Source organism: Xenopus tropicalis, chromosome 1 (assembly GCF_000004195.4).
Source record: "Xenopus tropicalis strain Nigerian chromosome 1, UCB_Xtro_10.0, whole genome shotgun sequence".
Classification (NCBI taxonomy): Eukaryota; Metazoa; Chordata; class Amphibia; order Anura; family Pipidae; genus Xenopus; species Xenopus tropicalis.
In genome coordinates, this window is record NC_030677.2 from 187,895,318 (window position 1) to 187,918,456 (window position 23,139).

Sequence of the window (23,139 nt, forward strand, 5' to 3'; positions counted from 1 at the left end):
ACATGAGGCCAGAATTTATTCTAATTATTATACTTCTTCTCAGAGTGGATTTTTCAGATATTTCTCATTCAGAACTAGAATAACAGGGTCATGGTATCCATCTGTAACACTAAACCTATTTTACACAGTTACTTTAAATTAGTTAATGGTAGCCTAGGTTTATAAGTCTAATTAAACTTTTTTTTCCTCTTTTCAAGTACAAAATAGGCAGTAAGAACCACTTTTAGCATTGAGTATCTATTTCAGAGTAGGGGCTTAAAGGTATTGATCAGTGGCATATGAAGGTCAGTTAGTTGCCACTGAAAAGCACATGCCCTACCTGTACTGCATTTGCAGGAGATTGATTGCCCATGATAAATGTATCATGGGTAACCAATCTCCTTGTGTGTCATTTCCCTAAGGGTGATAGCACACAGGATGTTTTGTCAACCGTGATAAATATTATTATTATTAACATTTATTCATAAAGCACCGACAAATTTCGCAGTGCTGTACAATAAGTGGATCTCATAACATATAAAGCAATCAATAACGGAAGGTGTGGGAATAGGCATGACCAGAGTTGTGAGAGGTTTGGCACAGGGTATTGCTTTTAGCAGCACACTAATGTTAAACTAGATTAGGGTAAGCTTCTCTAAATCAATGCGTTTTTAGAGATCGCTTGAAGTCTAACAGATTGTGGGAGCGAATTCCAGAGAAGGGGGGCAGCCCTTGCAAAGTCTTGAATGAGAGTGTGTGAGGAGGGAATGAGAGAGGATTTGAGGAGCTGGTCAGTAGAGGAGCATAACAAGCGGGTTGGATGGTACCTAGAGATGAGATGTAGGGTGGGGCAGAGTTATGAACTGCTTTGAATGTGTGAGTTTGAATTTTATCCTGGATGGTAGGGGAAGCCAGTGCAGGGATTGGCAGAGCGGCACGGCAGAGGAGGAGCAGTTGGAGAGGTGTATGAGCCGGGCAGCAGTATTCATTATGGACTGGAGAGGGGCCTATTAAGGCCAATTAATAGGGAGTTACAGTAGTCTAGGTGAGATATTATAAGAGAGAGAATAAGAATTTTGGTAGCATCTTGGGTGATAAATGATCATATTTTGGAAATATTTCTTAGGTGAAAGTGACATGATTTGATAAGTTACTGGATATGAGGAGTGAAGGACAGGGCAGAATCAAGGATAACCCCAAGGTACTGGGCCTGGGAAGATGGGGTGAAGGTAGAATTGTTAACCTTTATAGATACCTCAGGAACAATGTGGGCGTTGGATTAAGGTTGGGACATCCAAGTGGAGATAGCTCGACAGACAGGAAGAGACACGAGTTAGAAGCTCTGGGTTGAGATTAGGAGAGGAAAAATAGATCTGAGTATCATCAGCATAGAGGTGGTACTGAAAGCCAAAAGAATTGATTAATTAAATAAATAGATTATAATTAAATAAATATTTGCTATTGTGGACGACAAAACATCCCTTGTTCCCCTCCATGTTTCCTTTCCACCCGCTAACTAGTAAAGTGCCGTGTAGGTTTAATTCATGGCAATTTGCATTTTATCCAGTGGAAAAGGAAATAAGGGTTGTTTTGTGGTCTGTTGTGGCAAAGATTTACCAAGCCCAACAAAATGTCACATGTGCTGTGCCATAAGCCTAAACAAGACAAATAATATTATTTACACTGCAAATGTCCATACTGAGACCATACAGCTGTGATTGATCTATAGATGTGCCATATGCAGTATATTTTCCTTCAGAGGTAGCACAAATACAACAAACTAGGCATCTCCTAACAGCCTTCTGCTTTCTATAAGGCGTATTTAGCTATAGTTTAGCAACATGAGGAGTGGCTTAGGTTATATAACCCTGATCTACTTTTGATGGTCACCAGGTTATTATTTTTTGTGGTACACCCAGTGCAGTGATTTCACTTAATTACAGGGAACACAGAGTTTCACAGATTTTAAGCCTTAAGTAGGAACGGTTATATTTTTTATCATGTTGTGCAATCAGATATCCCACTCTCCAAAACTCAGAGGAAGGGAAAATGAATTATACAATTTTCCTTTTAGCAGCTAATGAAAAATGAGCTGTCTGGCTTTGACACATTATTTAGGTTAGACTATTATGTTTAGTCTTTTTAATGTTTATTTAGGCTATGGAGAACAACACTGGTTTAATTGAATTACTAACTTTTGACCACTTTTAGCTTTTGACCACTGAGACCTGAATATTGAGTTAGACATTTTTCTGTGCCATAATGTATATGATTCAGCAGGAATTTGCATAACATTTTTCATTATGACTTTCCTTTTATGTTTATCAAAAGAAAATGCTAAGGATTAATGTCTAATTTTATTTCTGTTGAAAGACTTTCCTTTGATTTAATAAAGCATATTGATAAGCAGTTTGTTACTGTAAGTCGTACAGGTCCATGAGACACTGTAAGATATGTTATGTCTTTTTTGAATGGAAAGTGTCCTTGACAACAATACGCTCAGATTGGCATAATCCTCTATCTTTCTAGAGAATTATCTTCTCTATTATTGAATTATTGTTGTTGTTATTCTTTGTATATTGCTGACATGTTGTTCCAGAGTTTTCATCATCACAAACATAGGATTTAAATTCCTATCACCTTCACACAACATGCTTGCAATAGGGTCAGTTTCTTCAGTATCTAGTTAACCTGCCTATATATTTTATAAAGGGAAAAAAGTATCCCATGTTATGACAAGAGCTCCTTCAATTGGGCTTCTTTAGAAAAGGGGTGCAAACATTGTCTGAACTTCAAAATACATATATATATAATATATTATTATTATTATTACCCAGAAAAATATGATTTCATAAGTTGAAAGAAAACTGCAATAGTCTGTCTGAATTTTAAGAATCCTTTTTTCAAACCATCTTAGGCTCAGAGAGTCCTGCAACCCCTCCCTCAACATTTTTGCGTTGTGAAATGATGGATCTTGTACTTTAAATTAAGAAAGGGGTTGCAGAGCCCTGTAAACCTAAGGTGGGGTTGGGAATGGTTTTATTAGTCAGAGAGAGCCTTTCATGATTTCCTTTCAATCAGTGGAACCATGTATGGTTAGAAAATGTTTTTTCCCGTAAATGTGTGGGACAATAGATTCATGACCCAACACAGGGATAACCACTAAATCATCTAAATCTAGAGATATCCTTTTATTTAAATATGGACTTATTTAACCAGGTTGTCCAATATGGCCGAGACATGTACACATGTGACCGATTTGGGGACCAGTCCATGGGGACCTTCCGTACTATTGGAGTGTGGTCAGACCGACCAAAATCCCAGAACATATTTTTTAGGATTGTTAAATTGCCTATATAGCTAATCTATTAAACCTGTTAAAGAATATATACCCCTTGTAGCAGGCACAAATTAGTGAATAACCCTTAGGTCAGCATACCTTCAAAATTAAACATGGCTAAATATTTCTTTGTAATTCTTTTCTATAGGTTCAAAAATGGCCGGCGTTTGTTAACTTTCCCATCTGATGGTTGACAGCTTCTTGAAGAATTACATTTGCCTCTAGCTCTTCTATTTCTTTCCTCTGGACTGAGAAAATGACAGTGGACAAGAGAGAAGGAGCAAAGTTCAAAAGAAGAGTATCTTTGAAAAATTACATTTTATAAAAAAGAAAAAAAAAAGGCCAGTACCGTTACTGGTGGCACATAAGGAAGCCATTGTAAATGGACTTGTTATGGTGCTATTCTGGGGGAGGGCTAACATTCTAGTACTGTGTTAGCCTCAAGATAAAAAGGAGGAAAGAAAAAACATTGTTCAGTGTTCTTTTTAAATTATGGAAATTTGGTGGAAGACGTTGACCTGGATTTTAGGCCTTGTCATGGCTTCATCGGAATGTCACAGGGACAGCAGAGTTACATATAGTTCCCAAGGTAGGAATTCAACATTGTATATGTTCCCATGGCAGAGATAGCGAAATAGCAGTGACTTTTGTAGACAAAAGGTAAAATTTTGTTGACAAAAGTTATCTTAGTGATAATTCTGTATTTTTTTTTTAGCTGTGTATAATTGCTTGTATTTGTATTTAGTTTTTCAAACCTGTAACTGTATTGTTGTTGCATATGTTATCTTCTATTCAGTCCCTGTCCTGTATAATTACTTGTCATGCATTTCCTGGTTGCTAGGGTCAGCAGCACACCTTTAGCAACCAGCTAGATATATAAATGCGGAAACTTTCAGAACAAGAAAGATAAAGGAAATAGTATACCAATATCTAGATCATAATAAAATATGGTTTTAAACAAACTCCTTTACTTTTAAATATGTAGCGTGGATAAGTTGTATATATTTTTTTGCCATTGTGCACTATATTAAAGTGAACCTTTATAATTGTTGTTGTGTGGGATATAATGTTGTATCATGTTGAAATGATTTGTCAGTATTTAGTGATCAGAATTTGGTAAATCATCCTATGGTTGCAGTCCAATTCAGATAAACTTCTCTGTAGAAAGAGAACCACTTTACTCAGGGAAAAGACCATTTTCCATTAATAAACAAAAATCTGAGCAAAAAGGCTAGTATGTAAGCTAAAAAGAGTACATCTAACAGTACAAGCAATTAAGTCTAATGTAATTACATACGTACATACAACATGTAATTAATATGTTAATCAGGAGATGTAGACTATGCTGACAATATTCTTCTTTTGCTATCCACCCCATTACTTGCTTTTTCATTTCTTAAAGGGGTCGTTCTTCTTTAATTTAACTTCTAGTATATTGTAGACAGTGATATTTGGAGACAGTTTGCATTTGGAACTTCAGCAGCTGTCTTGTTGCTAGGGTTCAGACTGCAATATGTATAGGATAGGGCTTGGATATAAAGATAAGTAATAAAAAGCAGCAATAACAATAAAATTAATCTTAGAGAGCAATAGTTTTTAGGCTGCCAGGATTAGTGACTCCGATTTGAAAGCAGGAAAGAGGCAAAAGTAAAAGGCAAAAAAAATTAAGTCCAATTGAAGACCTGCTACAACTAGGCCATTCTATAACATAATAGAGGTTATGGGTGAACTACCCTTTAATATTTTGTCTCCACAAAAGTTTTTGTCTGTTTCCTCGCCCTCTCTTTCTATTGATTGCATCTCACACCTGGTTTCTTTTTCCCCAAAATGTCACACTATTGTTTATTGTTACAAGACTGCAATGTTTATACATGGTTGAAGCTTTCATACCTAGGTTACCAAAATACAGAAAAGAATTCAGTCTGGGGAATCACTAGTAAGTGATCCCCCCACCTTTTATACCCGTGAACCACATTCAAATGGAAAAAGTGTTGGGGAGCAACACAACCATGAAAAGGGTTCCTGGGGGTGCCAATAAGAGAAATAATTGGCTACTTAATAGCCCCTGTGTGAAATGGCAGCCTACAGAAGACACTGTTTGGCATTATACTGGGTTTTTATGCAACCAAAACTTGCCCCCAAGCCAGGAAAAATGGGCATCTGCTTTGAGGCCACTGGGAGCAACATCCAAGAGGTTGGTGAGCAACATGTTGCCCCCGAGCCACTGGTTGGGGATCACTGTCTTAAGTGGTAGAAGTAGATGCGTTTATGTTTGTATCACAAGTATGAACTCTTCTGTTAATCTTTATTTTCTTTGCATATCCTTCTCTTTGTGGATTGGCCTGGCTTGTGATTACAAAGAGGAATACCTGTCTTACCTTGAACACTACCAACTGACAGTTCCAATAAGGGTGGATCACAATGGAGCTTTTGTCAGTTTTACTGTGAATAGTGACAAACACTTGAGGAGGAGGAGGAGTGTGGACCCTAGAGACCAAGATCAGGATGCTTCTAAATTATTTTTTAAAATTTCTGCCTATGGCAAGCACTTTCACCTAAACCTGACTTTGAATACGGATTTAGTCTCGAAACACTTTACAGTGGAATATTGGGGGAAGAATGGGCCAGAGTGGAAGCATGATTTTATAGATAACTGCCACTATACGGGATACTTACAGGACCAAAATACAACAACGAAAGTGGCACTGAGTAATTGCAACGGCTTGGTGAGTATAATATTTGCTTATATTTCAGTCTTGTAACTACTATACCCACTAATGTAAATGAAACATTTTCAATAAAATGTAAAAGGGATGGTTAGTAACTCTCTTAATTTAAAAAAGTCATTTTTAATTTAAGATATCAATTTAAAATGTAGCATGTTTCTCTGACCCTAATAACTGCACGCAGTCCCACTGTTTAAAATGTTCACTGTTTCTGATTTGTTTCAAAAAGAGATGAAGCAGATTTTTACACTTCTGATTAAACAGAGTAATAGAAATGAGAGAATGTATCCTATCTTGAGCCATTATTCCTCTGACCCCACTTGCCTACAAATATACCTTTATTACTGTGTTTATACATCTTTCAGCTTCAGTAAACAATCTGTTTGAAGAGGCAATTTTGTTTAAGGCTCTGACACACGGGGAGATTAGTCGCCCGCGACAAAACTCCCTGTTCGCGGGCGACTAATCTCCCCGTGTGTCAAAGCCCTTAGGATTTGCACTAAAAAATGCGATTTTGGGGGGGCCCTTGTCTGTGTTTTTTTTTTTAATGTGTGGACTTTTTTTCTTTTCTCTAACAAAATAAAAAGTTTGGCAGATTTTAGGTGCTTAGTCGGGAAAAGAGAAACCCGATTTGCATGAAGTATGACTTTCTCGGCAGCACAGAGATGTTGACCAGGAAGTGGTTCCTACCTCCTCTGTCTTCAAGCTTTCAGTTTTATCTCTTTGGGGAAACTGGTGACTTTGGACATTTCAGTACTCTTTGAGTGTGAGTTAGATTAGTTTAGATTGTAAACTAATTTTATGTAATGGTTTTGAAGTTCTTCATTTTATGGTGAAGTCTAAGGAGTCTCGTCTTTGGAAGGTCAATTTTATATAATTTTAGAATTGTATCTATTTGGGGCAAACTGGTGACTTGAGTCTGTGTGGGGTTAGATTATTTTAGATTGGAAACTCGCTGTTACAGGGATCTCCTTCCTCTTGTCTCTATTGTAATGTTCCCTGTTCTGTGAATCTGTTGTTTTAATGTATAGTGTTGTGTATACTAGTAGCACTTTACAAAATAAAAATATAACTACATACATCCTGGTATCTTCAGCCTAGGTTATGTGTTACCCCTATATTCCCTCCTTTTCTAAGTATTGAAAATGGTAACCTGGAAGAGTACAGAATGACTCATCAGACTGGCCAGAAAGGCAATGGAAGGCAGGCTGTCCTTTGGAAAAGTATTTAATTGTATGGAAAGGTGTGTTACTGTCTCTCAGAGCAGGGAGGATACCTCTGTGTTTTAGGACTCCCAGAGGGGCTGGGGGTGCTTCCTGCCACTGCAAGTGAGGGGAACTAATCTAATGTGTGAAGGTAGCGCCCAGAGGGCAGGATTTACTTTTATGATTTGTTTTGTATGCTGAAATGGGCACCCCTGTGTAAATAAACTGACTTAAAGCTAAGAAAGTGTCTGTGGTGGATCCTGCTAGTTTACAATATATATTTAAAATGGGAAACTACCAAATGTGTAGTTAGCTAGTATTTGTGTATACCATCATCATTACCATCATGCCTTTGCTTATTCATCCCCTAAAAGCAATATCTAAAGGAGCTAGGTAACAATTCTATGCCCACCCAAGACTCCCAGATCCCTTTTGCAGTGAAGCCTCTAAATAAAAATATCTAAATATAAAAAGCATGAATGAATAAAAACGTGGAATGAATAAGAGTACAATAACTTCAAAAGCCTTGTTTTAATAAGAATTTTCGTGCACTTGCCAACAAAAAAACCCTCAAATTAAATAAAGATGGTTACAATTTGCCTAGGACATCTCCCATTGACTTCCTCATGACCTCCCCAGCTTTTGGATAGCTTAATTTTGTATTAGTGTTTTTGTGGTTTTTACACTTTGATTAATAAATGTCAAACAATAAAAAAAAATAAACAATTTTTAGTGCTAAAAAGCATCCCATTCGGGATTCGGATTCGTGGATTAGTAAATCAGCTCCTTAGAGTTGGAATTGCAGAGCAGAGAGTACTGAGCATGTGCAGTGTCACAGACACTCAATAGGTGGCTTAATGATAACATAGAGGGCTACCGTGAATAACATTGATAGCACTGATCATTGCTCTTTAAGTTCACTATATATAATTCAGGATTTTTTTATCATATTGTACAGTTTAAAAGAAAAAGGAAGATGAAATGTCCAAATTATAACACAAAATTCTGTCTTAAAAAAACAGCATTTCTTGGAAGGCTTTCATTCATCCAGTACACCCAGTATGTACTATTGATAATTCTAAAACAACTGTACATGATGAATTTCTTTGAAAATGTTTCACCACTCATTCCAACTGAGTGGTGGGGAATTCCCTGACACTTGTTAAATTTAAATTGTCAAATGTTAAGTCTTTTAAGTCCAGAATATGCTTTCTATCCTCAAAGAAACCAGCCAAGTGTTGCTCTAAGGAGTTAGCCCTCCTATGTTATCCATTGTCTTGCTGAAACATTTTTAAGGCTGAGGGCACACGAGGGCTGTGTTTTTTTTGCAGGCAGAGAGACGCTGATCTGCTGCCTTATGAACCTCAGTAAAACTTCATTGACAAGCTTCAGCTTCCTCCTCTACTTAGCAGGCAGAGCCGAGCGGGGATTGGCCTGAAAATGCCTGATTTAGTGTTTTTGGCTCCACTTCCCTTACATTTGTAAGGGACAGAGCAGACAGGGGAACCATATCTTAATTAGGTGACATTCACCTTAATAATTCTCAGGTTCTTGAACCAATAAGTTTAATATGGAAGTAACATTTAAGCTATATAATGTGTAAATTTGTGAAGGGATCTGAATCTCCAAAAACTGTATTGCCTTCATAGCCCAATTAAATGAAAAGTGACCCTGCCATAATTCTTTCAAATAAGGATTAAGAGGCATGACTATTGTTTTAGTCATGTTTACTCAAAAACCCTGCTATGTTGGCTAAAAGAAAAAGGATTGGCTCTAGAGGATATATTATCTGCAAAGGCCTTCAGTTTGTGATGGTGGGTGCCAATTTGAATCCCTTGAAAAGATGCATAAAGTAGAAAAGCACACAAAAGGGGGTCAAGAGCTGAATGAAATAATAAAGGGGAAAGAGGGCATCCCTGTCTGGTACCTTGTACTAAAAAAAATGAAGAGGAGAAACGCCCATTTACATACAGTTTAGCCTGGGAGGGGCTTTTATGAATATAGGTCCAAACTGTCTAAATTTACATTATCTGATCAAATAAGAATGGTGAATCCAATTGAATGTTGTATTGTATTGGCTTCCAAATGGACTAAAAATGTTTGGGAATTTTGGATATTGTCGTGTAATCTCACATTTTAAGTGTGTTGCTTGGTTTGAAAAAAATAGGAATTTGATTTTTGCTGAAAATCCTTGTAAGTTTTACTAATATTACCCCCACATATGGAATAACTATATTTATTTAGTCTGCATCTCCGCTATAGGTTTGGTCTGGTGCATCTGCCTCAGCTTGTTGCTGTTTTAATAAAAAGACCAGTCTAGCGATCCACACATTTTTAAAGCTCCTCTGAGATGATCGTATTCCATGTCTTTGAACTCCATGTTCAGGTTCAGCCTCTTGGTGTAGAGTTTTGATAAAAAAGCAATATTGATGTTTTTAAGTTCTTAAAAGACAATAGATAAAGGTAACCATGTTCTGTGCAGATCAAATACATGTTTTAACACGAACTGCAATGATTGGGCGTGTGGCTTAAAACATTTCAGTTTTTTGGTCAGTAATGTTGGAAGGTATATATTAAGTAACCCTGTTTGCCTTGCACCACAGAAGATTTATCTATTCATCAAAAAAAGATCTTTGATCCAATATCATAACATATAATATGTGGCAATTTATAACATTATGGTTAAAGTAGAAAAAAAAAGTTGAAATACAAAACATGGGACATTTTTTTAATTTATATTAGAGTAGTATTATTATTTAAAACAAAAATAAAAAAAACGTATACACACAGAAAAAAATAGTGTGCCAGAAAAAAAACAGAGTGCCATACTGTATATGTATTATTGATTTGATGTCCATAGAAAGGTTATGCCCATATAATGTAACAATGAAAGCAATAGTCTCAGCTATACATATCCCCAGAATCCAACATTGCCTATCACAATCAGAATGATCTAGAATACATCTGTGAGTGTAGACCAGACATGCCACTGTAACATGTTCTGTCAGGGGAGTTTTTCACATACCAATAGTTGGAGGATGACCCAAGGCAGTGCATTTATGGGCAAGAAACAGGGACCCCCTAAGTTAACAGAGAGTTGAGTAAGATGTGTTTTAACACCCAATACACATTTTAGAGTGGTGTGAACCTGATTTGAAGCAACCATATTAAGCACTCCAAAACTTCAAACCAGAAAGGTACAATTTTTGGGTTGCTTCACATAAGATAGAGAAAAAATCTGCACCAGCACAGGCACTTAGGGCAGCAGTCATTAGAATGCATTTTGGCTCTATACATTATAACAGGGGCAATGTAGACTTAAAAAACTGCTCGTAACATTAAAAGATAATAAACAAAGGGCTTCTAGAGCTTCCTTCCAGTCCTCATCCACCCGGTCTGGAATACATAGCTCCCATTTGCTTCTCAATTTGCCTAGACTTTGTCTTTTGTTATTAAGTAATGTGTAATAAATCCAGGTCAGTGGATTGCTCCTGTAGATATTTGCAAGGTGATCCATCATATTTTGCACTGGTGACTTACAACAACAGAGATGTCTGCCTTTGGACATTAATTTGGTAATAGTATAACCGTGCTTTTACTGGTATGTTAAAATCAGCCTTTGTCTGATTAAATGATTTCTCCTGTATATAAACAAATCATTCTTGTATTCCATGTGTCTGCCAAAATGTTTTTAAATCATAGTTATTAAAAAGTGGCACCTTATAGTTTTCCCACAATGGACTGTTTGGATATTCCTTGAAGTGGTATAAGTGCTAAGGCAGCATTCAACACTCTGAAAAGAGTTCCAATAAATAAAAATGGGAAATACAAAATTACCTAGTGTTTTCAGGAACACTTAAGGGCGTACTTCCTCTTGACTCCAGCAAGCACTAAGGATAATATGGCATCAGTTGTGTTACATGTTGGCCATGCTTAAAATGTGCTGTAATTGAGATGCTAGGTAGTAGGCTGACAACTCCACTCTGCCATCTAGATAACTGCCTATTTTATTATTTTAACAAAAGGATGCCATTATAATGGAAAAATGTACATTTGCATTCTATTTAACCATTACAGTTAAGTGTTTCTGCTGTTGACAGAAATGTGGAATAGGAAGCAAAGACATTATACAAAACGAAAACAGCTTATAGGATTGTCAAGGCTGTCACTTAAGCTAATTCAAAAACAATACATTGCCAAAAACAATTTGATCATAAATAAACATATACCTGTATTTTTGGAAAGTAATCATTCTGCTGAAATCAAAATAAGAGTAAATTGCATTTCTTCTCCAGACTAATATAATGCAAATATATGCAAAATGTATTGTTTTGTATGATGCAATTTGCATAATCTTATTTCCCCACATATATTTTAATATAAAAATGTAAACATCCTAAATATGAATGTGAAAGGTGTTTTGAACACTTGATATCCAATATGCAAAGGATTACACACAATATGTCCTGTAAAGGGCCAAAAATCAAAATGCCGCTCAGAATTTTTAATGGAAAAAAAGACAAAAAGAACATGTATAATGCAATACAATCATTAAAATACAACAAAGCCAATCAAATAAATTAAAAAAACTGAGATTGGTGGTCATAATTGTATTCTCTAGTGTCACTGTGCAGTGAATGTTTTATGGACACAAGCAGTTCGGAAAAAGCAAAACAATTCCAAAAAGATGTAATAAAATAACCAGAAAGTAATTGCACAGTGTTAACATAGAGACTGTTATGCACAGATCATACATTTTTCTGACCTGTGGAAGGTAACTGGTTGAAAGTTTTATGTCTATTCTTTCAGCCCTAGAGGTTTTTGGCAGAGTTCTCAAGATGATTGTTGATCTCCTAGTAATAAAGGGATGTAGGAAGATGTTGGTAGCGAGAGCATATTCATGACATTCAGAATGCTGCAATGTCCCTAGTGTTATATCTGTAGTAATTAGTCAAATCAACTGGACTTGCTGTGTTTTTTCTTGAAGACGTTTCACCAGTCATCCAACTGGCATTCTCAATTCGGAATGTTGCTCCAATCAGCATATTCTATTTGTCTCTTGTCTGCCACATACAATGCTGTTTTGGCATCTCTTCCTGGAAGGTATAATAACACTTTAAAGATCCAATCATGCTAATACAATCAACACCTCACCTTCATGAGATCCCTGATACCATTCTGGTTATGATAAACAGATTATGTTGATTGGAGCAACATTCCAAGGTATTTATTCCAGGAAGATCTTTGTATGAGTTGCGAAAGCCAGTTGCATGACTGGCGAAACATCTTCAAGAAAAAACACAGCAAGTCCAGTTGATTTGACTAATTACTACAGATATACCATGACCTGAATGAATGAGAATCTTCACAAAAATATGCCTAGTGTTATGTTTTATCCTTGGCTATCTGGTCATCAGTTGCAGCCATGCTCCAAAGCACCATGAAAAATTAGCAATGAATAACCAAAAATTAGCCAGAAATTAAGTAAATTATAGAATTTTAGAGAATGGTAGGGTAAAGAGACAATTTTTGCTTGCCATTTTAGCATTTCTTTGATCATTTTTTCAGTAGAACATAGCCATCTATTACTTTTGCAATGGAAAGATCTGCAGGTGTAAAAATGTAACAACTGATGGAGATGCATATTCGCAAAGTTCAAAGAAAGTTGTTGGCACAAATAAAATTCACTATTTTCACCATTTCAGTGTGCTGCACCATATTTTATTGTGAATCACTGATGGAGATGCATTACAGACTGCAAAGAACATCTGTTCTTACACATAGGGGATGTTCTTTTTCCCCATAATAATGATCAGTGCACCAGAGACCCCCCCTTTAGGTTAGAGGAACGGAGCTTCCATTTAAAGCAGCGTAGGGGGTTCCTCACGGTGAGGGCAGTGAGGTTGGGGAATGTCCTTCCTAGTGATATTTTGCCTATAAGAGGGGCCTGGATGAGTTCTTGAACAAGCATAGTATCCAAGGCTATTGTGATACTAAAATCTACAATTAGTATCAATATTGGTATATATGGTTTATACACAGTGTGTGAGTGTATAGATAGGTCAAGAGGTTAAAGGTTATGTGTGCTGGGGTTTACTTAGAGGGGTTGAGCTTGAAAGACTTTGGTCTTTTTTCAACCCAACTGAACTATGTAACTTTATGTAACTAAGTATTGTTTGTCTATTTGCTATATACCTACAGAGCCGATCAAAGCTAAGCACAAAACAGGTTACATGCGCCTTAAAATTTGTGAGACTAAATCAGATAATGATTATACAGGTTTACTTTTTACATTTGTTACTGCCCATTAATTTGTGCAAATTTGGGGCACGATAATTTGTAATGGTGAGTTTGGCAGTGGCACATGAGGACATTTCCATGCAAACATGTCATTTGCAAGAAATCTGTACTACCTCCTGCATTGGGCCGGGTACCCAAAGAATAGCAACAAAGTAGTCAGGTTTTTAGGCAGAAAAACCCCATATTTCTTGAACATGAAGGCAGTCTGCTGGTAACATACCTCCTGAAATTAAAAGTAATTTGTTTGGCATAAACATATAGGCTTACAGTGGTGCTTGAACGTTTGTGAACCTTTTTTAAATTTTCTATATTTTTAAATGAATGTGACCTAAACCATCACCTGATTTTCAAAGATATTGGATCTTTTTTTTTTTTTTTTCAATATATACATGACCAAATATAATAATTATTGTTTCATTAGTTTAACTAGGTTTTCTTCATCTACTTTTATGACTTTCAGATATCAGATGATATTTTAAGTCACATTCATATAAAAATATGGAAAAATGTAAAATCAGTTTCCGAGTTTGTGAGTTTTTGAGTTCCTTTTTTTACTTTGAATAAACTCATAATTTAAAAAAAACTTGAATGTTTGCTTATTAATTAAGCAAAAAAAAAAAAACCTTAAAGAAAACTTCAAAAACCCAGCCGTCACATGTCTTAGCCAGATTCTTGGTGATGTTCTTGGTGATGTTCTTGATGATGTTACAGTGGCTCCAGGCCTAAGGAGATAAAAGAGAAATGACCCCAGGTGGTTTGCCTTTTTAGTAAGCCATTTTGATAGTAAAGTGGATATGCGTTTCCCTGTTACATGTTGTGATTATACAAGTTTTAAAGATTGATGAAACATATATACTTTTAGGATTGCCTAAATCTTTCTTTATTCTTTCTTCCCTTAGCATGGCGTTATTGCTACGGAAGATGAAGAGTATTTTATTGAGCCTTTAGACAATGTCACAGAAAATTCCAAGCACTACAGCCATGAAATGGGCCACCCTCATGTTATTTACAGAAAGTCTGCTATCCATCATCGACATTCAAGCAACCAACCCCATTGCGGTGTAAAAGGTAAGATACATTTGAAGCTTCTATTCCAGGCTTGGCTACTCTAGTCTTCAGAAATGTATCCCAACAGTTATTTTTATAGTGAAATCTTTTTGCTATTAGTCCTGGATGCAGAAAATATTCGTGTCTGTATACTTAAAATTTCTTGTGTCTGCATAGTTGTCAACTGTTTAATAAATATGTGCTGGGCACACTTCCTCTAGCCATTGTTTTAATTGCAAATAGTGTTTGCTCCACTTTGTTGTCTATGGGGCAGATTTACTTATCCACAAATTCAAATCACGAATGGGAAAAATTCGGATTGGAAACGAAAATTTCTGAAGATCGCAAATATCCTGAAAATGCTTACGAGAAAATCGTATTACTCACGATAATATCGTATTAGCGATCCGAAAGTCACAAAATTTTCGTATTGACCATTGTAAATAGCGGCAGAGCCTTTCCGAATTTTTTGTGCAGTCGTGCGAAAAAAACGTGTGGCCGCGAAAATAAAATCGTCAAGAATACGCTCGGAGTGTTTGTGTCTTAGTGAATCTCCCCCTATGGGTTTTGCATGTAGAAAATGCACCTTATTTTAGATGTTTTGCAAATGGGGGAGGTAATAGTTTTTAACAGTTTAAAATGATCAAATTCATAACATTAGTCTTGTTCTATACAAAGACATAACCTTCCAACTTCTTAATTTCCCCATAATACATAATTTATATTCGAATTTTGCAAAACAATAAAGCTAAATTTTTATTTCATTAATGATTGTATCCATGTAACTGACAATTCAGCATCTTCAATTTAAGCCAAATTAGCGTACTGTCTTCAAATTAACATATTTTTTATACGGTTATGTCACAGAATTTTTACTTTCCTGTGTTTGTGCTTTTTCTGAAGAGACTATAGACTTTTTCTTGCAGTCTTACTTATATCCTCCACAATAACTAGGGTTACCACCTGTCTAGTTAAAAACTATGTGCTGGTTTTCAAATAAGGATATCCAGACATGACTTTGATCACCACATCATAGCCCCACCCCCTTGATGTCATGAGCTCGCCCACAACATACCCCTGCCCACACTGAGTGAAAGAAAATGGTGGCAACCCTATCAATAACCCTTTTACTCTTGTGTCTTAATTTTGTTAAGGTAATGGGATGGACATTACACATGGTGCTTTCTATTTGTGTAACTGAAAAATGCAGGAAGTAGGGAGACTTTTCCACTACAAGTGGTCAAACATGCTGTTACCATAATAGTAGAAAGGTTGTGATCTAATAGAAGTGTTGGATTCTAAACTGTTAGGGTAGTCAGGAGTTAAGCAAATGCAGTGGCAAAAAGCAGCCTTGGTAAATATTGGCACATAGGGATGATGATAAACAATGTCCAGTGTAGGCATTCCTTGGGTTCAGGTTATATATGTAATATAATATGTCCATTGCAAAAATAAAAAGCTAGAAAGATTATTTGACCCTCTAATATGAATAACCTACACTAGACTAAACTAAATAAAGTGTAGCTGATCTGCCCAAGTCAGTGACTGCCGGAGTCAGTGACTCCCATTTGAAACTTGGAAAGAGTCAGAAGAGGAAGACAAATAACTTAAAAACTATAACAAATAAAAAATGAAGACCAATTGAAAACTTGATAAGAATAGACCACTCTATAACATACTAAAAGTTAACCTGAACGGATAAGCGGAAGGATTACACGGAATGAGCATAAAATAAGAGAAACGAAAACATATAGCGAATGTGAAACTGCAACACATTATTACTAATGTTGTATAGGTGGAAATGTATATGTAACTGCCCTTTTCCTTCTGTATATGTCTATAAAATGAAAACTTCCAATAAAAAACTATTGAAAGTAAAAAGTTAACCGGAAGGTGAACAACCCCTTTTAAATCTTTGTTTGTGGAAATGTTTGGGCAATGGAATGGGCCTTGACAAATCCATTTTTTTTGTGCCTGTTTGAAGATATTTAAATTATATGAAATCATCATATGTTATACATACACTCCACTCACACATGTTGGTAAATGTGCATATTATTAAGTGACTTTTTACACAGTATTTGCTTATTTCCTAGACTTTACTGGAAACAGCAAACCCTGGTGGTATAACCATAAATTCTCTACCCCACCTGTGCCATCGGATAATGATACAGAAAATGGTCCTCGCCGGCAGAGGAGATCAGTCAGCATTGAGCGTTTTGTTGAGACTCTTGTTGTGGCTGACAAAATGATGGTGGGATACCATGGTCGCAAAGACATTGAACACTATATACTGAGCGTAATGAATATTGTAAGTTTGATCCCTTATCAAGATATTGTGCCATGCAATAATTTTATTTCAAAACATTCTTTTATATTTGTCTGTTATCGGACATCATTCTGTCAGTGTCTTCCAACTGTGATGATTATGGGATTTATACTATTACTATTTTCCTTTTAGCAAGGTAAACATTATTCTGCTATCCTCAAAAATACATATAATGAATGTATTTGATTCAGCATTTTATTCCAGTTTACCAGATATATAAAATGAAAATACATTGAAAAGTGCATTTTAGCTGTATTCCCTTTTCTAATATAAATAGTTCTACATTCATATCATGATTTTCTGTATTAGACTGCATTAATATCTTATGGGCAGTGTATCACAGGGAGATTGTGGGTGTCTTGGATGTAGCTGTTTTTATCACCCACTGCACGTACCCCAGGTGATGCAGTGGAATAGCATTTTGGGTGTTCTGGGCAGTTTGTTTGGGCTACAAAAATAATAGATATGGTAGGCAAAACAGCTGATCTCAGACTTATTTCCTTTTCCTTCTCTGTTATTTTCATTATGGATTGTTATTCTGCAGTCCATGCCTAACAATCATAGACCCTAGTGATCACATAGCAATTGATTTATCCAGTTGTAGAGACTGCTGTCTGTAATTAGTATTTTGGTGACCTTTCTCAGAACATAATTCATTTGCTTCCCTAGAAAAAACGTAAATTGTTGAATGTCTACTCCCACAACTTTGGAGAATGATCTGTTTCACACACATATATATTGAAAATGTTCATCAAATTTGACCCCTTCTAGGCCTCTGTACTCATCAACCCCTCAGTAGTCAATGATTTTGCTGTCTTTATTGCTGCAAACCTTTTAATATACATCAGTGAACATGGTTGACCATTTTGTCAAATGTTCTTTATAACATTTCTAGCAAAGCAGAAGACTCTGTGGAAAGGTTGCATCTAGGTCTCTGCTTTAATCTCTCCTGCTGGATGTTTGAACATAAAAGGGTGATAAAACAATGGGCTAAAACCTGGCTTTATTCAGCTTTAATCAGTTCAGTTAAATTCATTGTCTGACTTTGTGTCTTTTCTTCTTTTCTGGAGGTCAGGTTGCCAAACTTTACCGTGATTCCAGCCTAGGAAACGTTGTGAATATCATAGTGACTCGTTTAATTGTCCTTACAGAAGACCAGGTGAGAGTTGGATTTTTCTTTTTATAACAGATGTAAATAATGATTGGAAAGGCATTATTAGCGCTTATGTTCTGAATACCAACTGTTGTATTTTGTCTGAAAAATGGGGTTAGCTTTATAAGCCATGTGCAACCAATAATATTGATGCTGTTAGTTTTAATGGGAACAAAAGATAGCAGGGATAGGAGGGCCAGCATTTTATGTCCAGAAAAGTGACAATACTAATGCTCAAAATAGCAATTTTGTAAAATAGTGCAAAAAAGCCAAATGTCTAAATGTATACACTATTGTACTATTGTAAAATTGCATAATAATAACTAATAGTAAATCTGTGTAATGATTCTAGTCTGTAACCCCATGTAATATTCTGGGGGAAAAAGGTATTCGCTAGTAAAATTTAGTCTGTCATTGTGTTATACCACGTTGGGGGTATAAAAAGTGGTGTAAAATAATGGTGACCTTGCTCACGTTTTTTTGCATAATTTTAAAACATGGTATTAATATGCACATACAAACTATAACTGAGCCTTGAAATACATTGTTTATTTTTCACCAATGTTTACACTGTTTTTGGTGTCAAACTATTTACTTTTTTCAGAAAGGTTTCATAACCTTAAAACCTGGGTCATGTAAAAAAAAGAGAATTAGAAGCTTAATTTTAGTAGTTGAATAAAAAGTATAATTTATATTGCTTAGCTTCTGGTATATTTGTGGTATAAATTGTAGTTAATCCTCAAGTGGATGAACCATAGCTATGCCTCTATAAGAAAATATTACAGTGTTCAACTATTTACAAGTTTCTATTTGGAGCTTATATTGAATTAATTCATAATCATTATTCTATTTTCAAGACAAATTTTGTCTGTTCAGTAATACATTGGCTGAACTCTGGGTCAGATTTTATTGAGATTAATATTGGCAAGAAGAGATTATTCCTAGAAACCACTGTTTCTAATTATAGTCCTAAGTCTTCACAAAGCTTAACAATTGACCTTAGCAATTTGTTTGGAACATTCCTGGTATGTGTATTGTGTTGCAGCCAAACTTGGAGATAAACCACCATGCGGACAAGTCCCTTGACAGCTTCTGTAAGTGGCAGAAATCCATTCTCTCTCACCAGAGTGATGGAAATACCATTCCAGAAAATGGCATCGCTCACCATGACAACGCAGTCCTTATTACCAGGTATGATTCTATCCTGCAATAAAATGATTGGAGATATTCTTGAAATTCTCATTATTAACAAAATCTGCTGTGTAGGAACAATTTCCAGTATTTTGCATAAAACCTTAAAGGTCCGATAAATCAAACAAAGTAATTAATAATTTGCTCGATGGGAAAATTATAGCCCTTCTGCATGATTCATTTTTTTCTATTCATTTTTTTTGCTTCTTCTCACTTGCGTTTTATCCAACAAAAATAATTATAATTGAGCTCAAGCCAAGTGCATTTAAAGCAATGGAAACATTAGTTTGTCTCAATGGAAATCTTTTTGTTGCTTCTCTTAAATGAAAAGACACCTATTTTTTTGAGTATTTGCTTTAAGGTTGAGAGAGCCCTGCACAATGCAAGGAAAGATTTTCTTGTGTGTTGGTGACTGTTGAGAAAATTTGAGTTGAGAAATTTCCTATATTTGACTTGTGAGTTTAAGTAAGAATGATAAAAAAGAATTTTCAAATGTTGATAAATGATTTGTGATGAAATTTGAATTTAGAGCTAGAATTTTGTTTTCTTTGATATTTTTCTGGTCCTTAGATATACATGCCATGTTTGTTACTGTATTGTAAAAATGACATATCATCTATTAAACATCATTTCATAAGTACAGGTATAGGATCCTTTATCTGGAATCCCGTTATTCAGAAAGTTCCGAATTACTAAAGGCCGTCTCCCATAGACTCAACTTTAATCAAATAATTCGCATTTATAAAAATAATTTTTTCTCTGTTATAATAAAACAGTACCTTGTACTTGATCCCAACTAAGATATAATTACCCCTTATTGGGGGCAGAACAGCCCTATTGGGTTTATTTCATGGTTAAATGATTCCCTTTTCTCTGTAATAATAAAACAGTACCTTGTACTTGATCCCAACTAAGATATAATTACCCCTTATTGGGGGCAGAACAGCCATATTGGGTTTATTTCATGGTTAAATGATTCCCTTTTCTCTGTAATAATAAAACAGTACCTGTACTTGATCCCAACTAAGATATAATTAATCCTTATTGGGGGCAGAACAGCCCTATTGGGTTTATTTAATGGTTAAATGATTCCCTTTTCTCTGTAATAATAAAACAGTACCTTGTACTTGACCCCAACTAAGATAGAATTAATCCTTATTGGAGTTAAAAGTTTTTTCCTCAGTTTTATTCAGTCAAGTTTTTTATGTTTTTATTGTTTTTATAAAAGAGCAAAATTGAGAATTTATTTGAAGTATAAGGAACCTTTAAAACCTAACAAATGTAAATTTTGATAAATAGACATCCCCATTCGTAAACAAATTGTCTTTATAGTAACTACCAGTAATATTCATATAATGTAACATAGATATAGACATGTATCTTTCAAGAATTCTATATTTCTTTATTGGATTACGAATGAGCCTCCTAAATTGAAAAGTATATTATCGTATCTGAAAGATTCTTGCCTTCAAGAGGCGATCAAATTTAGGTATGGTGATCTGAAAAGGAGAAAATATTTTTTGGATAGTTGGTCCACATACCTTAACAATTTACTAAGTGCAGGGAAAAAAAGATATTCAGAGGTTTCTGTACAATTCTAATGTACAACTTGGTTCTTAGCACATTATCTCACATTCCTTGGAAATATAATCCTCTTAACTATTGTCTTTTCCATGCAGAGAGAAATCGATAACTTCTTGGTTTACTTATATGACAGTATGCTTCATATTGTTTACGGCTATTGTTTGTAGACTGTCATAATTTATTATTTAATACCGTTACTGGCTTATCACTATTTTGTGAAATATCTAAATGTCTATGTTTAAAATTTCAATAAAACCAATTGATAAAGAAAGGAAGAACTGACTAATGTTAACATTTCACTTCATGTGATTTTTTTTTATATGTATGCTAGTCTTCCTGCTGTACCCAAACATTGCAGTACTAATAACACTTAAGAAAAGGCAGATATTTTAAAATGAATTCAATCACAGAGTTTCCAAAAATGCCAGACATTTGTAATTTTTATAAAAAATAAACCAAAAATGCAAGGTTCTGTCAGTATAGGTTTAACCAATAATCTGATTCTCAAATCTTTGTAATGGAAATTACTCTGGAATTTATTTAGATGCTAAATATTTGTGTTATTCTACTTACTAAATAAGCACTCTGTAATGGAATTTTAGTGCAGTATACTGGCTGTGGATATGACTTTCATGGCTTATTTTTTGATGTTTCAGTTTGTGTATTCAACAGTTTGTTTCTAATTCAAATAAACTTGCATTCTAAAAAAAACTCAAATACTTGTTTATCTTGCTTATTGCCTTGAATTTTTGAGTTTACAAACTCATGTAAAACTCAAAAAACAAGTCTTCTTTCAATGGACTTTTTGCACTAATTGCACGTTTAAATGCAACAATCTAAAAGTAACATTCGGATTGAAATTATAGGATTAAAGTTCTAAAAAATAACTAATTTGAGGATGTTCTGACCATTAATAATTGCCAGACAATCGTACTAAATTGATGTCCCTGAAATGCATTGTAGATCACCCAAGGATTCCGTTAGATAGGCAATACATGCACAGATATTATCGTTATACAACCAAAAATTTCTAACTTGTCCAATTGACTAACTTAATTGGAAATTATTGGGATGATAATTTGGAGACCACACGTGGCTCTGGAGTCGTACGAAATGTATAGTTATATTGGCACATGTATGGCCAGGTGTATTGTGCATTACAAATTAGGGAGAAATATGCCTAGGTCATAAACTTTATTTTTCATCTGTGGGATTCTGTAAAAGGACCTCAATGTCTTGATTATTTGTGTTTTTACAATTAAAATATCAAGATGCGAACTGTAGTATTTCTATTTTTTTCCTAGAATCTCTTAGCTGTTGCAGATTTCATACTCTGTTATCTTTGGCTGGATCACTAAAGCCTTCGTTATCTAACATAACCTGTTGTGTAATTTTCATATCAAACAGGAACAGCAAGTAATATAAGTAAAATAGTAAGGTAGTAGCTTACAACATAAGTATATATGTATATAAACATAACTAGCACGAGACATGGGAATAAAGGCCCATATTTTGTATATGTTATCTTTCTATAATTGCCTAAAAAAAGGTAAAAATGGTGGCTTCAGAATATACATTAAGATGTCACTTATTATTTGCCTTTCAAATTACTTGGCTAACACAAGATAACAGAAATTTAATAAGGCAAGTGGATGGTGCATGCATTCTGTATTTTAGCCATTTGTGCTCTTCAAGGACTTCAGTTTTGTTGGTTTTATGAAAGGGTCTTTTCTCTACATCAAATCTGTGGCATGCATTTACTTTATAAATGTACAGATCTTTTATTGTAGAATATCTTTAATTTTCACAAGAATGAGCACTCTTCAAATTGGCCTTGCCTTTAGGATGATAATTTAGAGCTAGGTACTGTGCCAGAGAAACAAAAATTAGGTGTGAGATGTGAAGGATTACAGATGTTAGATATATTTTTTTCCCTCTGGCATAGTCAGTGACTGTGAGGTTTGAAAAAAGAAATGAAAGAGCATTTCACTTTTCTTGTATAGGAATCATACTGCTAAGATTGTTATCTGAGAGAGAACACAAAAAAGAACTTTCAGATTATTAAGGACAAGGAAAGGCATTTTGGCATTTTATTGCTAATAGATTAGTCACAATAATGCAAGCTAGAACACTATATTTAGTTTGTAGAAAGCTTTAGCATACCTGAGTAAACAACCCTAGAAACTCCCTCTGTTTGTCAGAGATGGCAGCTGCCATTTAAGCTTGGTCTCCGTAACTTCTGTGCTGCAGCTCTGACTGCTGGTAGCTTGAATTACACAGCACAG

General features: G+C 35.1%; 1 protein-coding gene across 2 annotated transcripts in view; it reads left to right on the forward strand.

Annotated features, from left to right (window-relative positions):
* The window catches only part of adamts6 (ADAM metallopeptidase with thrombospondin type 1 motif 6), a 160,563-nt gene that overhangs the window by 10,689 nt on the left and 126,735 nt on the right, over nucleotides 1–23,139 (forward strand). For both annotated transcript variants that reach the window (XM_002934207.5, XM_012967138.3), the window contains 6 exons: nucleotides 3,468–3,908; nucleotides 5,681–6,045; nucleotides 14,450–14,618; nucleotides 16,694–16,908; nucleotides 18,002–18,085; nucleotides 19,125–19,270. In XM_002934207.5, the coding sequence (XP_002934253.2) occupies nucleotides 3,812–3,908; nucleotides 5,681–6,045; nucleotides 14,450–14,618; nucleotides 16,694–16,908; nucleotides 18,002–18,085; nucleotides 19,125–19,270 (1,076 nt within the window). In that variant the 5' untranslated portion in view covers nucleotides 3,468–3,811. The remainder of the gene's footprint in view (nucleotides 1–3,467; nucleotides 3,909–5,680; nucleotides 6,046–14,449; nucleotides 14,619–16,693; nucleotides 16,909–18,001; nucleotides 18,086–19,124; nucleotides 19,271–23,139) is intronic.